Source organism: Phlebotomus papatasi, chromosome 2 (genome assembly GCF_024763615.1).
Source record: "Phlebotomus papatasi isolate M1 chromosome 2, Ppap_2.1, whole genome shotgun sequence".
Taxonomy (NCBI): Eukaryota; Metazoa; Arthropoda; class Insecta; order Diptera; family Psychodidae; genus Phlebotomus; species Phlebotomus papatasi.
The window spans coordinates 59,379,667-59,395,110 of NC_077223.1; the positions used below are offsets into that span (position 1 = coordinate 59,379,667).

Below are 15,444 nucleotides of genomic sequence, written 5' to 3' on the forward strand. Positions count from 1 at the left end.
TGTAATCTTCGAATAGTCAATGAATTCATTTTGCTTTCAAATATTTATGCATTTTAGGATGTATTAACACAAAGACAGTTAAATTTTAGGTATAATTTGAATTTAAATTGCGTTGTAAAAACTCAGTGTGGAAAGAGTCTTACAAAAGCTGTGACAGATCGATTGTGTCTCTAGCAGTGCTGTGATTTGTGGTAAAGTGCAGAAGGTTTTCCTTCGGTGTTTTTCATGAAAATTGATTAGTTTTCATTAAAGATTGTTTCTGTTTATGTTAATAGTGAATCAATCTTTAAATTTCGGGTATAAATTCCCAGCTGGATCCTGTATTTCGCGTAAAAAAGTATATACTTTGTGAGCGTCTCTCCGGTGAGGTAGTGTTGGATATTCCGGCAACATCTTTTGCTTTCCTAAATTTCTTATTCATTTTATGTTTTCTTTTTCAATTTCTGAATTCTACAATGTCCAGAGAAAAAAACCATCGCTTCTATGAAAAAGATGATGTGAAAAAGTCATTGGAAGAGTTCAGGAAGGGCAAATTGCTACGGGAATCTGCGCGTAAATTTGAGATGCTACTCTTCAGGTCTTTAGGACAAATTACACGCAAGATCTCAGGGCTTGAGTCATATAAACGTATTAAATTAAATATTAAACTCGTTTCGTTTGACGTTTTGAATATTTCTATCCGTTGCGTCACAAAATATGGTCAGAAAAAAGGTGGCCGAAATTTCACACAAAGTGGCCGAAATATTACCCAAAGCAATGTCCATATTTTTTATTAATTGTTCAATATTTTAGGAAGTGATTTAAAGAAAACAAAGATAATAAACTAGTTTTCAATGTTCCACACAACTTTCCAGAAAAGGAAGTAACAAAAAATATCAATATGAATTAAAAATATTGCATTTCAAACTTAGAACTTCGGTGCTCACATGCAACTATGCCGAAATTTGGCACACTTACCCTATTTCTGTTATAGAGAATAAGGGGACAAATGCAAATGACCCCTTTAATTTAGCTGAGATTCTTTACAATCTCAGCTTTTGTGGTCCTAGGTGAAATCCGACCTCGTCAGATCGGGCCCAAATTTTGGATGTACACGTTTTGACACTCGAATATTTCGAAAACTAGGCAAAGCTTTTTCTTTAAATTTTAGTATATTGTAGCTGAGGTCGAGACCTTTCCAACGGTGGGTCACACTCCTTTCTCGATGTTCCCTGACTCGAGCTATAACCAAAAATGTCTTGCCCGGACTTCATTTTTTGTGTTTATGAAGGGATTTCGATAAAATTTTAGCATAGGGGAAACTGGGGTACCACCAAACACTTTTGAAAGATGCGATTTTGACTGAATTTTCTAAGAAAACTGTGAATTTTAGAAAAATTTTGCTTACCCCATGTTATAGTCTTAGGTATAGGCTGCATATTAATGTATACAATGATGGTGTAAAGCCATTCAATTTTCCGTAAAAAGGAAAATTGTATCACCATGCATTTTTCGCTTTTTTCCAACCACCCGGGGTACCAATAAACACCTTCTGGGGCACCAAAAAACACCTCTTTTTCTCACTCATTGAAGTTATTTTGGGCATTCACCACAACTCTTAATTATAAAGAAGGTATCGAAAATGTAAATAATTCTCAAAAAAGCACTGCAAAATTTAAAATGAGTGACTAAAATAGCAAAAAACTAAAGCACTGCACATCGAGCATATTTTTCAATGGATTTTTCATCATTTTGACAACATTCGACTTCTGACTGGAAATCAGCGCCACTAAAATCGTGGCAAACATTTTCCCTAAAGTTCAAATTTTGCGCGCTCTTCTGATTATTTGTGATAAAATCAAAAAATCATTCGTCAATCCTTGATTAAAATCATTTAAGAATCATTAAGAATCATTTAGTGCAAAATTGAGTTCTTGAAACTATATTTCTCCTGAGTCTTGAGTGAAAATCCCATGAATGGGTGTAAATTTCAGAAATCGAACAAAGAGGGAGATGAAGAGTAAGAAAGATAAGAGGAAAAATTTTGCCATTCAAGCTACGCTCGCGACATCTGCAATTGTGAGAAATTTGCCTGTTTCTTGGTGCCCCAAACTCTGTTTTGTGATGTATTTTATATTCTTTAAAAAAAATGTGAACATTAATTTCTTTAGTAGATACATAAATATTATCCCAAAGCATGTAGGAAAGTACTGGTGTAGTGAAATTTGATGTAACTTATTTCAGTTTTATTTTCCAGGTAGATATATAAATGACTAAAATTATCAAAATCTCACAATTTTGCGAAAAAAGATTCTCATTTCTAAACTACTTGAACTATGTGGATCATTCTTTCGCTGGGCAAGCATCCCTATAGTATCTATGATTTCATGTAAGTCTCATTCTCTGAAATCTTATACCTACTTAAAAAATCGCAGTGTTTGGTGGTACCCCTGTTTGGTGGTGCCCCAGTTTCCCCTATATTGTATCTGAGAGCAAAATTTTTCTAACGATGGGTCCCATCCGTCTCTACCCCAACCCACTGTACCCCGACCCTTACTATATCCATATGGACCGGACTCTATCTCTTATGTTTATTAACCGATTTCAATGAACTTTTTTTTCTTTTGTTGGTCTTTTCCAATCAGACTATTTAAAATAGAAAATGACCAGTGATAAGTCCAGATAAGCTTATGGTAGCTGAGATTCTTTACAGGCGACCTCGAAATGCGTGCAACTCGGAATGCGTGAAAATTCGAGTGTGAGTTGAATTTTAGGAGTAAAGAATCGCGTCGAGCCAATTTTATGCATTCGACCGCCGAGAACAGTTTACTCGACGCGATGCTTTACCCCCAAAATTCAACTCACAATCGAATTTTCACGCATTCCGAGTTGCAAACACCCCTAGTTGCACGCATTTCGAGGTCACCTGTAAAGAATCTCAGCTACCATAAACTTATCTGGGCTTATCACTGGTTTTTTTTAATTTCTTTGTCAAACAAAGAGATTTAAAAAATTATAGAAAAACGATTTTCTGAATAATAGGTCAAGTGGTAGAGTACTCGTTCTATGATGCAAGTGCCCAGGATGATTTGAATCCCCTTTAGGTCACCGGGAATTTGTCTGGTATTAAAGGCGTTCGAATTGCATCCAGTGATCTTCACTGTACTTGATTCCACGGGGCATGGGGCTGACAAACCCCATCCATTTGATGCGAGAAGACCTTGTTTCTCTATGGAACGTTCTGCCACCATTACTATTCTTATAGCTTTTCCAGCCTATTGGGACATGTTTCTTTAAGTTACAATGGCTTTGGATCTTTGGGATCCTTGGTCAGTACGAAACAAATCACGTTTAATACAAGGCTTAGTTCCTGTAAGGAATGTACCTGTCTGTATACTTATCAGGCTTTAAAACAAATTGCAACTATTTGAAATTACTTTAATCTTCTTTAGTCAATATCATAAATGTTATCTACAAATCCATGCCTCAACTTGCTGTCAAAAATATCCTAACTTGCCCCTACTGAAGAGAGACAAAATTCGTTTCAACTTTCAGTAATTGCACGTGCTATAATTGAAAATCAAAATATATAAGAGGCCTTGGGGAAACTTCAACCTCTTGTCTTTTCTGCCCGAGGAACTTTCTTTCCTGTTCAATAATATAGAGCTTTCCATCAAAACTCTCCCTCGACAATTGAGTTAAAATAATCACATTTATTTGGCCATTAGGCAGAAGGGTGGTATTTCAATTTTTTGACTCAAAATCATGGTATAGATGTTTCTATTTGAGTTTGCGTCTTACCCCAAAGAAAGAAAAAGACAACTAAATATTTGAAGAAATACAACTTAGTAGCAGGTATGGATTATTGATGAAAAAGGCAATTTGCTGAGATATTATGGTTAGTTTTTTTTTTGTTTGTTTATATTGTGTGTTCATTGATAATATTTACCAAGACAGTATGGAAAAAACATTAAAAAAATATTCAATGCGAAAAACAACAGAAAGGTGTATCCAAAATACACCTGGATTATAAATAAATGCTAATTAGCACATTTATTTATATTCAACGTCCATTAACACCATGAAAATTGACACAGAAATACACATCTTCTTTTGAGCAACAAAAAATGACACTTATTTCGTTTTATTTACTCTTATATACAATTCTCACTTTAGAAGACCAATGTATACTTAAGATATCCGTGAAGTGATTAAAAGGGTGTAAAAAATTTATTTCCATATGCAAATGAAACAAATTGTTTTTGATTCATCAGTAAAAAAAAAAAGAATAAGTTGAGATAAATTAAGAGATAGAAAAAACTAAAGACGGAACGTAAAAAGAGAATAGTTATAATACAATTTACCCACAATTAACATATTCACACACTTTTATTTATTGAGAGAGATCATTTTTGTTAATGTAAATATAGTTGCTGCGGGCTTTGTACCATTTTATATGCTTGAACTTCCCAAAGAAAAGAAATATATGTAATTATTATCGAATTTTTAGTGCCGTAGATGTGGGTACTTTGTCACTTTGCTGTTCTTAAGTTTTTCTTTAATTCTAACATTTAAGGATGGTTTTCATCGATCCGAACTTACATATCCGATCAGTGAAGACCATATTTTGCTAGAATTAAAGAAAAGCTTACGAACAGCAGAGGGAATAGTCTCCACAGAAGGGTAAAATCATCCGCATAAGAATTATACGAAATTCGAAAAAAGACTCATCTGATCAGTTTGATCGTTACTAGATCTAGAGGCCAAACAGTTAGATAGCGACTTCCTGTTTACAAGAGAACCCAAATAAGTAAAGTTTCACCACATTGATATGACCTGCATTTTCTCCTCCAAAAATTATGTTCATTTGGATATTCCAAAAACGGCTGATTTTTCGGTCAAATACGCCAATGATCTTGAATAGCTCATTTAAACAGGCTATCAAGGTCAAATATGAAACAACTTCAGGAAGCATATTTCTCAGCCGTTAGAAAGATTTAGCAATTCCGGACAAGTTGGAATCAATTCTAACTGGTTCTGAACCACTTATTAATTTTAATTTGAAATTCAATTGCAGTATTTCTGTGCTATTCTTGACAATTATGAAAAATCTTGAATGACAAAAAAAAAACGGTTTTAAACCGGTAAACATAAAAAGGGAGGGTCCATTTTTCAACCGATTGGCTTGATTTTTTTTTTGTAAAAGTCTTGAAATTTCCATTCCGGCTGTATTTGTCCCAATCGGTAATGAAACGGTAAACTACTCATAATTGGTTTATCTTTCTTTAATGTTTAATTTTTATTTGTTTAAAAACTTGTTACCGGGCTGGAAGTCAAACGAAAAGAGATATCAACTTCCGGCCTTCCACTGCACTAATTAGAAATTTCTGGAGCGCTAGGGTAGCTTGTAAAAAAAATAAAATATCCGTTTTGTTACTTTTTGCCCCAGTCTCCCCTACTCCAAAATCATTTCTGAACTTAGGATAAATTAAAATTTAAAGTTCAAATTCAAATTTATTTTATTAATTGCAATTTATTAGAATTATGCATTATGAAACGATATTTTTGCAATTTATGAACTAAATTGATATGAAATAAATTGATAGTCAACGTCCATGAACACAACAATAATTATGCGAAAAATATAATTTACGGAGTGCTCTATTTCATGAGTTCGAGCATTCCGCAAAGCTAAGACACTTTGTCATCTCTTTTCCTCTTTTAATTAAATATAATCTTAAAAATGTTCTTCTTACCTCGTGAAAACATCAAACTCGAAATTCGATATGTAGTCATTGCACGTTAGGTCTATCGTTGTTTTAAGTGCCATCGCCTCTAGGCCTGAAGATATCGGATGAATTTTGGAGAGTTCCTGCCGAAACACTTTCCATGGGACTAGAGTACTGCAAAGAAACATCAAGGAAAATTTACAAATTAATCCACCATATGTAAATTTATTCAGAAACCTAAGAAAAAAAAAGTTTAGGCAAACAATCTCCCTGAAATCAATTTTACCTAAATTGTTTTCTATTTTCCCGAGATTATGCTACTCACTGTATAAATACTTTTCATATAACGCTATATTTCCAATTTCATCGAATATCCATTAAACTCCATCCTAAACAATTATTATTCCATGATTGAGCCATTATTTCTGCATTAAGATATCCCAGATATTGAGATTTTTTCGTTGTTTTTTTGTTATTTCATCTCGCATAATAAAAGAAAGAAAAAAAAACAACAGAAATGATAGATGGTTTTGTGAGAACAAAATAAAGTTCTAGCATGTGATGTTAGTTAAAGAAAATCAATCTTTTAATCCTTTTAGCAAATTCCAATCAATGTACAAATAATATTATTTCAACCTTTCAATAATTGTCAATAAACTGAATTACAGAAGTGAAACTTTTACTCTCCGGATTCATTCATTATATCTTCTTCATATCCAATTTATTCATCTATCAGTCATATTTTATTCCGTTTTTGTGGTTCTCAACATTTTCATCATAAACACTCTCAGTAATTGGATTGCTAACAATAGAAAAATGCGCATTTTCTAACAAGCTACGTCTATTTTATTCTTTTTATGGTCATTTCTTTCCATCTAAAGTGGCTATAAAAACTACATATATATTTTAAATGAATTACAAATTGAATGATTTAAAGATATTTGACAGTTGAAGATTGTTAAAAGATTAAACTTTGGCGGAATTATTAACTGTGTTAACGTTAATGATTAATAGGGGGAATATTCAGTGAAGGTGTTTGCAACTTTCTATATTCTATTTACTTTACATAATAATGTGCACTGAAGATTTTATTTAGCATTATAACTAAAGAATTTTAAAGTGACATTGAAGACATAAGAATTTCACGTTAAAATCAGTCATGCAGAAAAACAATGACCATTGGATTGAAAATTGGGAAATTTACTAATGAGACAGAAATATTTAAAAAAAAGAGAGTGGCAAAACGTCCCAGACTTTGCGAAGTACTCGAACTCATGATTTAGACGCTATACCTAAAAAATACTTTCGCGTCATTCGTCGTTTATCGGTTCTCAACCAATTTGATCCGTTTCATAAATGACTCAGAAGATCCCATAAAGCAGTTTTAAGAGTAATAAAATTGATTTTCGGACAAATATTACTTATTAGTTCATAACTGGTTCATAACCGACACTGGTAAAAATAAAAGGGTCAAATTAACCCTTTTCTAAAGGATGGATCATATTTGACTCTTTGAAAGGGTCACCAGGTACCCTTCGAAAGGGTCACGGTTTTGACATCTATTTAATTCCGGAATAAACGAATAAAAAAACAATGAAAAAGTGATCTTTGGTGTTCGCTCAGATGAGAGAAATATGATATCAGTAATAAGTTTACAATAAAACATGATTATTCGTGATAAATGTGCATACTAAATTTCAAGAGATACAAAAGTGAACCTTTCAAAGGGTCAAATACGATCCATCCTTTTGAAAAGGGTCAATTTGACCCTTTTATTTTTACCAGTGGATTCTTAACCCATTTGAACCGTTTTATGAATTACTCGAAACATTGCCCAAAATACCTTAGGAGTGCTATAATTGAATTCCGGATTAAAACAAGTTATCGGTTTATTACCGGTTCATAGCCGATTGGAATAGATTCAGACTTGTCATAAATTTCAAGACCTTTCCAACGACCCCAAATATGATACCATTTGGTTGAGAATTACGGTCTTTAGAGCTTTGAAAACGTTTAACTTTGAAAAAAACCGTTATTAAGAGTGACTTAACAGTATTTTCGTATAAGGAAGAACTACCCGCCTAGATAATCTCTAAATCATATCCAAAATAGGAAAAAATCGCACGACGTGTTTTCGAGTAATTCGAAAAAAACTTCGGATTTGGAGTGGATGAAGAGGGGTGTGGGAAAATAAAGGGCATGTTAATGGCCCCAGGGTCGACTTATGGAGGGGAAGTCCCGAAAGTTCCAAGAATGTATCTTTAACTGTTTAGTATCTAGGCGTGGTAATGGTGGAACAGAAAATCAGCGTGAAGTTAAAAAACTCAAAACTTCAAATTTCCAAAATTTTACCAAAATACGACCCGATATATTAGGTGTTAGTGGTTAGGGAACTTTGTCTTATGCAATATCTTTGAGAACTTGGATTTAAAAAAAAATGAAAGATTTAGAAAAATCTTCATACTTAATATTGATTAATCTAGTTTAATAACACTTGGAAGGACCCTAGTGGCAGCCGCTGCCAATTTAGTTTTCAATTTAATTTTTTATAGTGAAGAATATATCATTTCGCCTGAAGGCCTGATTGAATGTGTGCAGAATTTATCTGGCTATTTTTTCGTTATAAAATTTTTAATAAAAATTAAATATTAATGTAAATATATTGCAAAAACAAAAAACTACACTCGGAAGGACCAAGTGGCAGTTGCTGCCATATGCATTTTATGTGGGAGTTTGACGTTCTGTAGATGTAATTTTCTTGATTGTTAGTGTATAAAAGCCTTAAAAGAACAAATTGAAAGTGTTTTTGCAAATGATTGAGAAGAATTATGGGGGAAAGTGACATGCCTTTGAATGCGTCAATTTTTGAATGTTTCAATTTTTCTCTTATTTCCCAAAGCTAAAAATCTATTTTGTTAAGCGAAGTAAATAGAAAATAGTTAATAGTATTAACTATTGTTCATAAAGTAGAATTTTTGCTTTGAAAGATAAGAGAAAAATTGAAACATTCAAAGGCTGCCGCATTCAAAGGTAGACCACTTTCCCTTACTCCATGATTCTGATAAAGATGAAAACATCGAATGGTTAAAATCTTTAGATACAGTACCCAAGGAGATGAAATTTCTGATTCAGACACCAGAAAAGAACTGAGTAAAGCTCCGAATGTTTAAATATAAGTAAAAATATCAAAATATTTTGTAAAATCCGATAAACGGCAGCGGCTGCCACTTGGTCCTTCCGTGACACTTTTAGTTAGGGTTCTACGAAGTGATAAGTAAACGTAGATGCGGGTTACCTTGCCCCTGCTGTTCGTAAACATTTCTTTAACTCTCTCACTTAAGGATGCTCTTCACCGAACTTATCTATCACGTTGGATCGGAAAGGACCATCCTTAAGTGCTAAAATTAAAGAAAAACTTACGAACAGGGGTTTAAGGTCACCCGCATCTACGGTATTTAAAATTGCTTAAATTTTGTAAATATCATGTTTTCTAAGCAGCGAACCTAGCGAACCTGAAAAGGACTACAATTAAAAGTTGAACGAAAGTTTTGTGAAGCGTAATTTGCATTTGCAACCATTTAAGATGATTGATGCAATGAATGTCCAAGAGCACACAAGAATCATTTGAAAAATCTATGTTATTATCTCTGAAGAGTTAAATGTGATGATCTAATTTGCTCATAATTCAATTAAATGGGTGTGACACATTTTATGCATCGTTTTGTAACTATGGATGAGACTTTGCATTCATGACCACGATCTTAATAAAAACAAGAATAATTTAAGTGGACTGAAGCTGGATATTTTGGCTCTAAAGTAAACAAAGTACAACAGAGAGACAAAAAAGGTGTTGACCTATTTTTTTATGCTAAAGGGATTTTGTTAATTGACTATCTTGAAAAGGGTAAAACAATTAACTTTGAATACTACTAGTCATTTGGATTAATTGATTACGAAATGAAAATTTGTAACGGTGCTATCACACTAGGATTTTCACAATTTAAATTTAAATTCAATTGAGCCAATTGAGCATTATAAGATTTCTAGAATTTACTTGAAAATTGTCACAGCGACGACGTGTCTTATTTATATAATTAACATCGCAGATATATAATAGTTGGCAAATGGAAACATTCTTAATTTTCCTTTTGCTAAAATTTGCATGAGAACTTCACTGCTTTTTAGATTTAAATTAAGTAGGGAAAATTTTGTAGCTTCGTACAGAAAATGAAGTCTAAGTTTCAAGACTTTTTACCGTATACCACACAAGCTGAATCAATTATACTATTAAGTCAAAAATCTCTTACTTATTAGTTTTGTAATCCTACCTCACAAAAATTTTGGAAATCCTTGCATTTTCCTCTACAGAAATATGAAAATTTAGTTGCAATTTTTACAAAGCTGTTCCTGTTTGCTCAGCTACGTATAAAATTTGTCCATTTATGTACGTCTTATTTTCACCGTAAATACTACACCAAATTTTTTTTTACTTCAGTATTTAGATGGAACATTCATCTACTTGCTTTAATTTTTTATATGAGGGGTAATGCATTTTAAAATCACTTTTATGCAATTTTTCTAAGAAATGTTTTTATGACACTGCAACATTACGAAGCTGTAAAGGGTTTCCTCTATACTCTACTCTTCAATTTTATTTGTTGTTAATTTAATTTCTTATAGAACATTTTACTGTGCGGTAAATAATTAAGTGAAATATAAAAATCTCACTACACTGCAAAGCTTTAAACTTATTTTGAAATATAAAATTCATTTATCGTATCACAAAGATTACTTTCAAAGAACTGTACTTGAGAAATTTTATCTTGCTTTCGTGACTTTATATAAAAATCACCTTCTTGTGACCAAAGACCAAAGGTATCCAATCAAAAGCACCTCAAACTGAAGAGACAACATAAAAATTTATATCAAAAAAACCCCAAGAGTCCATGAGCTTAAGTTAGTGGTACTTTATATGTACAAACCTGCGAAGGTGAAAGGATATTTAGTGGAAAATGTAGGCAAAACGTGTAACATCACACCCCTTAATGTGTTACCTGATATGAAAATATGAAGTCTTTTGAAGACAGTATTGTATGCAAAAAGCGTGGGTGTTATTGATTAAATTCAATTTCCCTTCTAGCTTCTACTTAACTCTACCACGCATATAAGGGTTGTCGAGTTCACTTCTCTTTAAAATTTACCATCACCATAATCAATTTTTCCCATCTCATTTGCCTATACCCTCATCGCAAAATATGTCATCAAGGTATACAAAATTTCAATTGAGAGAGAAAGGAAATGAGTTCAAGTGCTTTTATCAATACATATAGCGAATATAGCCTTAGAATATTTTCTAATATAACAGTATTTCATCTACACAGCCTCTTTGTACAAATTTTATTTATACTATATATACCAAACTTTATATTTGGCAACTATACAAAGTTTCTTATCACACCCATAATAAATACATTTACCAATTTTGAGGGTCTTTCCTTATATGCCAAAAACTTAACAATAATCTAAAATGATGGAAGAGGCAAAATATCCACAATCTCAACAACACCCCGAAAACTTAAGACGAAAATCAACATTTAAACTACAGGAAGAGGGGATAAATTTAATTCAGTGATGAAAATACTTGAATTAAATTTTCCGCTAAAGTCATCCTTTCTTTAGTAAAAGAAGGTGACAAGACGTATACCAACTTGGCAAAATGTTCGACCTTTGTAATTTAAATGCGATATATACTTCTAAAACTTATTTTGTATTCGAAAAAGCCATGGGATAAACATAATACACACGTGTAGGAGCATTTCAAAAAAGTTTCATCCTACTGTGGCATTTTCTATACATATTGGATTACAGGTAATTTGACCCAATTTAAAAATTACTTAAAAGGTCGCTCATATACATCAAAAATGTTCATGATCGCTAGGCAACCGGTTTTAACTCCTCAGCGTTTCTAAAATCTTTCCAATAACTTTGAACTTGTTCCAATCGGTTGACAAATACGTTTTTTGGTCTTTATTTATTTTTGACCTTGAAAAGCTATTTACAGGAGTAATTCAAGGTCATTTCATATATGAACAAAAAGTCTGCCGAGACAAGTCCCATAATCCTCCCGCTCAGCAATAACCTTCTCGATTTGAGAGCTCTCTCCAGTTTAGGTTTTTCCTTTACCGATTCGTAGACAAATCAGAGAGAACTTACCTCTCGTCCTAAACTCGTTCGAAGTTCGAACGTTTAAACCGATGAGTTACACAAGCTTTCCGTACAAAAGTAGATCTTGAAAAATTCGAAAATCTATTTAAAGATGCAAAAAAGAGATTTTCTTACTTTTAGATAATTCCGCAAGGTGTCTGAGATACATCCTGTTCGAATTTCGAAGTGCTCAAGTGTCAAAATGTGACGGTCTTCCCATTGTTGTGAGGAATAAAACAGAACAACGACGCTTACTGTTCTTGTCCCATTACTTAATCACTCCATAATCACTGAGTAACTCTTTTGCGAGCTTTTTAGTGTGATATTTGATAAATTTTACCCATCTTGTTCGAAAATTTAGTATGAACATTCGAAAATGAATTTTAATTCTTCGAACTTCAACGACTTTTTGTTCAAATAGAGTTCCATTTACCTTTTATCCAAGACACTATTGGAGAATCAAAATCTACTTGTGTTTAGGCTCAAAAGCGAGTAAGTTCATAAAATGGACATTTATCTTGATAAAATTGCAATTCAAACGTTCTGCCATCCTGAAATTCCACAAAATTACACAAACATTCACTTTTTGCAGCAAACGTTTGCATACTGTTGTTGACATTCTTGACGATTAAAGTATCAAAATTTTGAATAATTATCGAAATTCGAAATGGCAGAACAATCAGCGCTAAAGCGGCGGGTACGTGAACTTGCACTTTAGGCTTCCGGTAGATTTTCGAATACGTATAGCTAGGCTTTGGAGTGGCTTTGTCTCTTCGAAAGGTTATTACTGAACGGAGCCAATAAGGATAATAAGAGTAACAGTGAGAAGGTCAACTCTGAGAAAACTCCAAGTAGACTCTTAACTGTTTGACCTTAGGCTCTAGTAATGGCCAGATGGGCCGATAAGCAACGGGACGTCTCGGTAATCGTCTGATTTGAAAAGATGGGTCAAAAGATAAATTCTGCAAGAGTGAAATGTGAAAATTTCGAGGGGTGTAAGAAATCTAGCGATTATAATAATATTGTTCTCTCTTTGTAGAATTCGAGCAACAAAAGTTCGCCATAGGATCAACCCATGAACAAAACAATAATATACACTTTCTACGCATCAAAATATCTCACTCCCTCAAATCCATTCACCATCATCACGTCTTTTCTCCATCTCGCTTGTGTCTCATTCAGATGAAAACTGTAAACTCCCCATATACATTCCCTTCTTGTTTACTTCTCACAATTTTTGCCAAGCTCCATCACCATCTTCCCCAATTCCTCCTATTCAAAAGGGTCGCAAATATGCCACCAACACACAATTCGACAAGGACTACAGAAGTTGAACTTGATTGTCTGGGGAGAAGGATTTGTGTAAATACTGTAAATAATAACATAAACACATAAGATATACACCTTACTTCATGGGGAGCTTTTCTTCGCATAATATTCACTTAAAATCATCTGTAAGAAACAATTTTTCCACAATATGCCTGCAGGAGATCAAAATGGAAAGGGGTATATATGGTGAAAAAAATAAATAAATGAAGAAAAGGAAACAAGAACAATAAGAAAAATGAAAGCAACTTTTACCACTTGTACAATCATCACCCTCATTAGTTCAATAGAAAAGTTTCCCACAGGAAAAGTCTGAAAGTTTCTCATTCTTTTAGAACCATTTTCAGAAAATTGTTTCACCGATGAGCTTTTTTTTCTCTTCGTGAAAATTGAGTGAAAGAACAAATTCATTTCCTTTGCAATATATAAAAGAACCATAACGAGTACTGGGAAAGGTGTTATTTCGATAAAATTCGATATTTAGGGTGACTTTAGAATATTGAGGTATTTAGGAAAATGTTAAAGGTTGGTGATAATTATGCATAATTTTTTTTTTAAATTTAAATTTGAATATTATTCTTTCTTTATTCTTTATGCTTTGATGTTATTTGACCTTGGAAACCGGCTTTTAGGAATTATGCAAGGTCACTTTTATCAATTCATGTAATATCGACACATGCATAACCATCTAAGATATAAGAAGCTGTGGGAGTAAAATGATGATTATGTAAATAGTTTTTGAATATATATGGGGTTCCCCGGCAATTCCAAGTCGTTATCTCGAACTGTTTTGTCTGTAGGTCTGCTATTGGTCAAACTTACAAACAGTGACAGAGCCAGACATTTTTATTTTGAAAATCATTAGTTCCAGGAAAATAAGGCATGTGTAAAGTGTGTTCAGGAAATTGATGTATTGCACTCTCAATATAAAGTTAAAGCACATAAAAAAAATAAGGTTATACTTCTCTAGCATGAGGTACCTTGTAGAGAGGTCACTAAAAATACGAATTCAGTATCTCTAACCGTTTCTCTTCTAATCTTCAGCAAGAAAAAAAAAGATTAGGGTACGGGCTCATAATTTTGGACAGTTTCTTATTTTGGACACTTTGAAATTGGATACTAAAAATAAATTGATTAAAATTATGGATTTTTATTCCAATATTTGATGAATGATGAGTTCTATCTAAATATCTGTTCTTTTTGGAAGATTTTAACACTAAATTCGTTACATTTAGAATATGATTTGAGTTGAAATTGTTTTGTTGAAAATTCAGTGTGAGCAATTGCTTACGAGAAATATGACAGAACTTTGTGTTTACTTCAGTCTTATTTAGCTATGATGAAGTACTAACAATGTTTCTTCGCTTTTTTTGAGTGATATTATTGAATATTCATTGAATATAGTGTTGATTCACGTTAATGGTGATTTGTACATTTGACCTGAAGTGAGATTTGCCTTGTGAATTAGATTTTTCGAGTAAAAAATGGGAAATTTTCTAAGACATTCACCAGTGAGGTGATACTCCTTATTTTGGACAGGTGTTTTTCTCTCGAAATTTCGTGAAGTTTTAGCTTTTGTGATGACTAGGTTGGACAAATGCCTGGGGAAACAAAGGAGCATCATCTCTACGAAAGAGATGTAGTGAGAAAAGCCTTGAAAGGCTCCCGGTAAGGCCAGGGAATGAGCGAATCCGCACGTACTTAGAGTACCAAAGTTAACTCGCTGTAATGAATGATATGGAAAGTTTCCGGGCTTCTTGTGACATTCTACGGTTCCCTTACATGAGCATTAAGAGGACTTGGGAAGATTGATTCATGAAATGAAGAACAATAGGCATCCTGTTGAAGCGGATTAGCTGTCCAAATTTACAGCCAAGTTGTAAAAATTAATAACCAAGTTGTCCAAAATAAGAGTCAAATTCACCTCTACATATCAATTAATTTTTAAACGTATTAAGACTAATTTTTAGTAAAAACAAAGACAATAAACCCTTGCCAAGATTCTAAACAACCCTTCTGAAAAGAGAGCAACAAAAAAGTCACTTAGTATTGAAAATATCGCACTTCAAACTTGGAACATCGATGATAATAAGCAGACTGTACAAAATTATGAGCCTTACCCTATGTATCGAATTTCGTTAGTTCGTTTCTAATTGCTTATCGTATTCTTTAATTGGTTCATTTGACTGTCCGAAATAGCTTCGTT

General features: G+C 33.0%; 1 protein-coding gene across 2 annotated transcripts in view; it reads right to left on the reverse strand.

The window, feature by feature from the left end:
- LOC129801926 (E3 ubiquitin-protein ligase CBL-B-B) overlaps positions 1-15,444 on the reverse strand; it is a 105,632-nt gene that overhangs the window by 53,655 nt on the left and 36,533 nt on the right. For both annotated transcript variants that reach the window (XR_008751743.1, XM_055847406.1), the window contains exon 2: positions 5,736-5,882. Coding sequence is in view for 1 of the 2 variants with exons in the window: in XM_055847406.1 (XP_055703381.1) it covers positions 5,736-5,882 (147 nt within the window). In the remaining variant the exon portion in view is untranslated. The remainder of the gene's footprint in view (positions 1-5,735; positions 5,883-15,444) is intronic.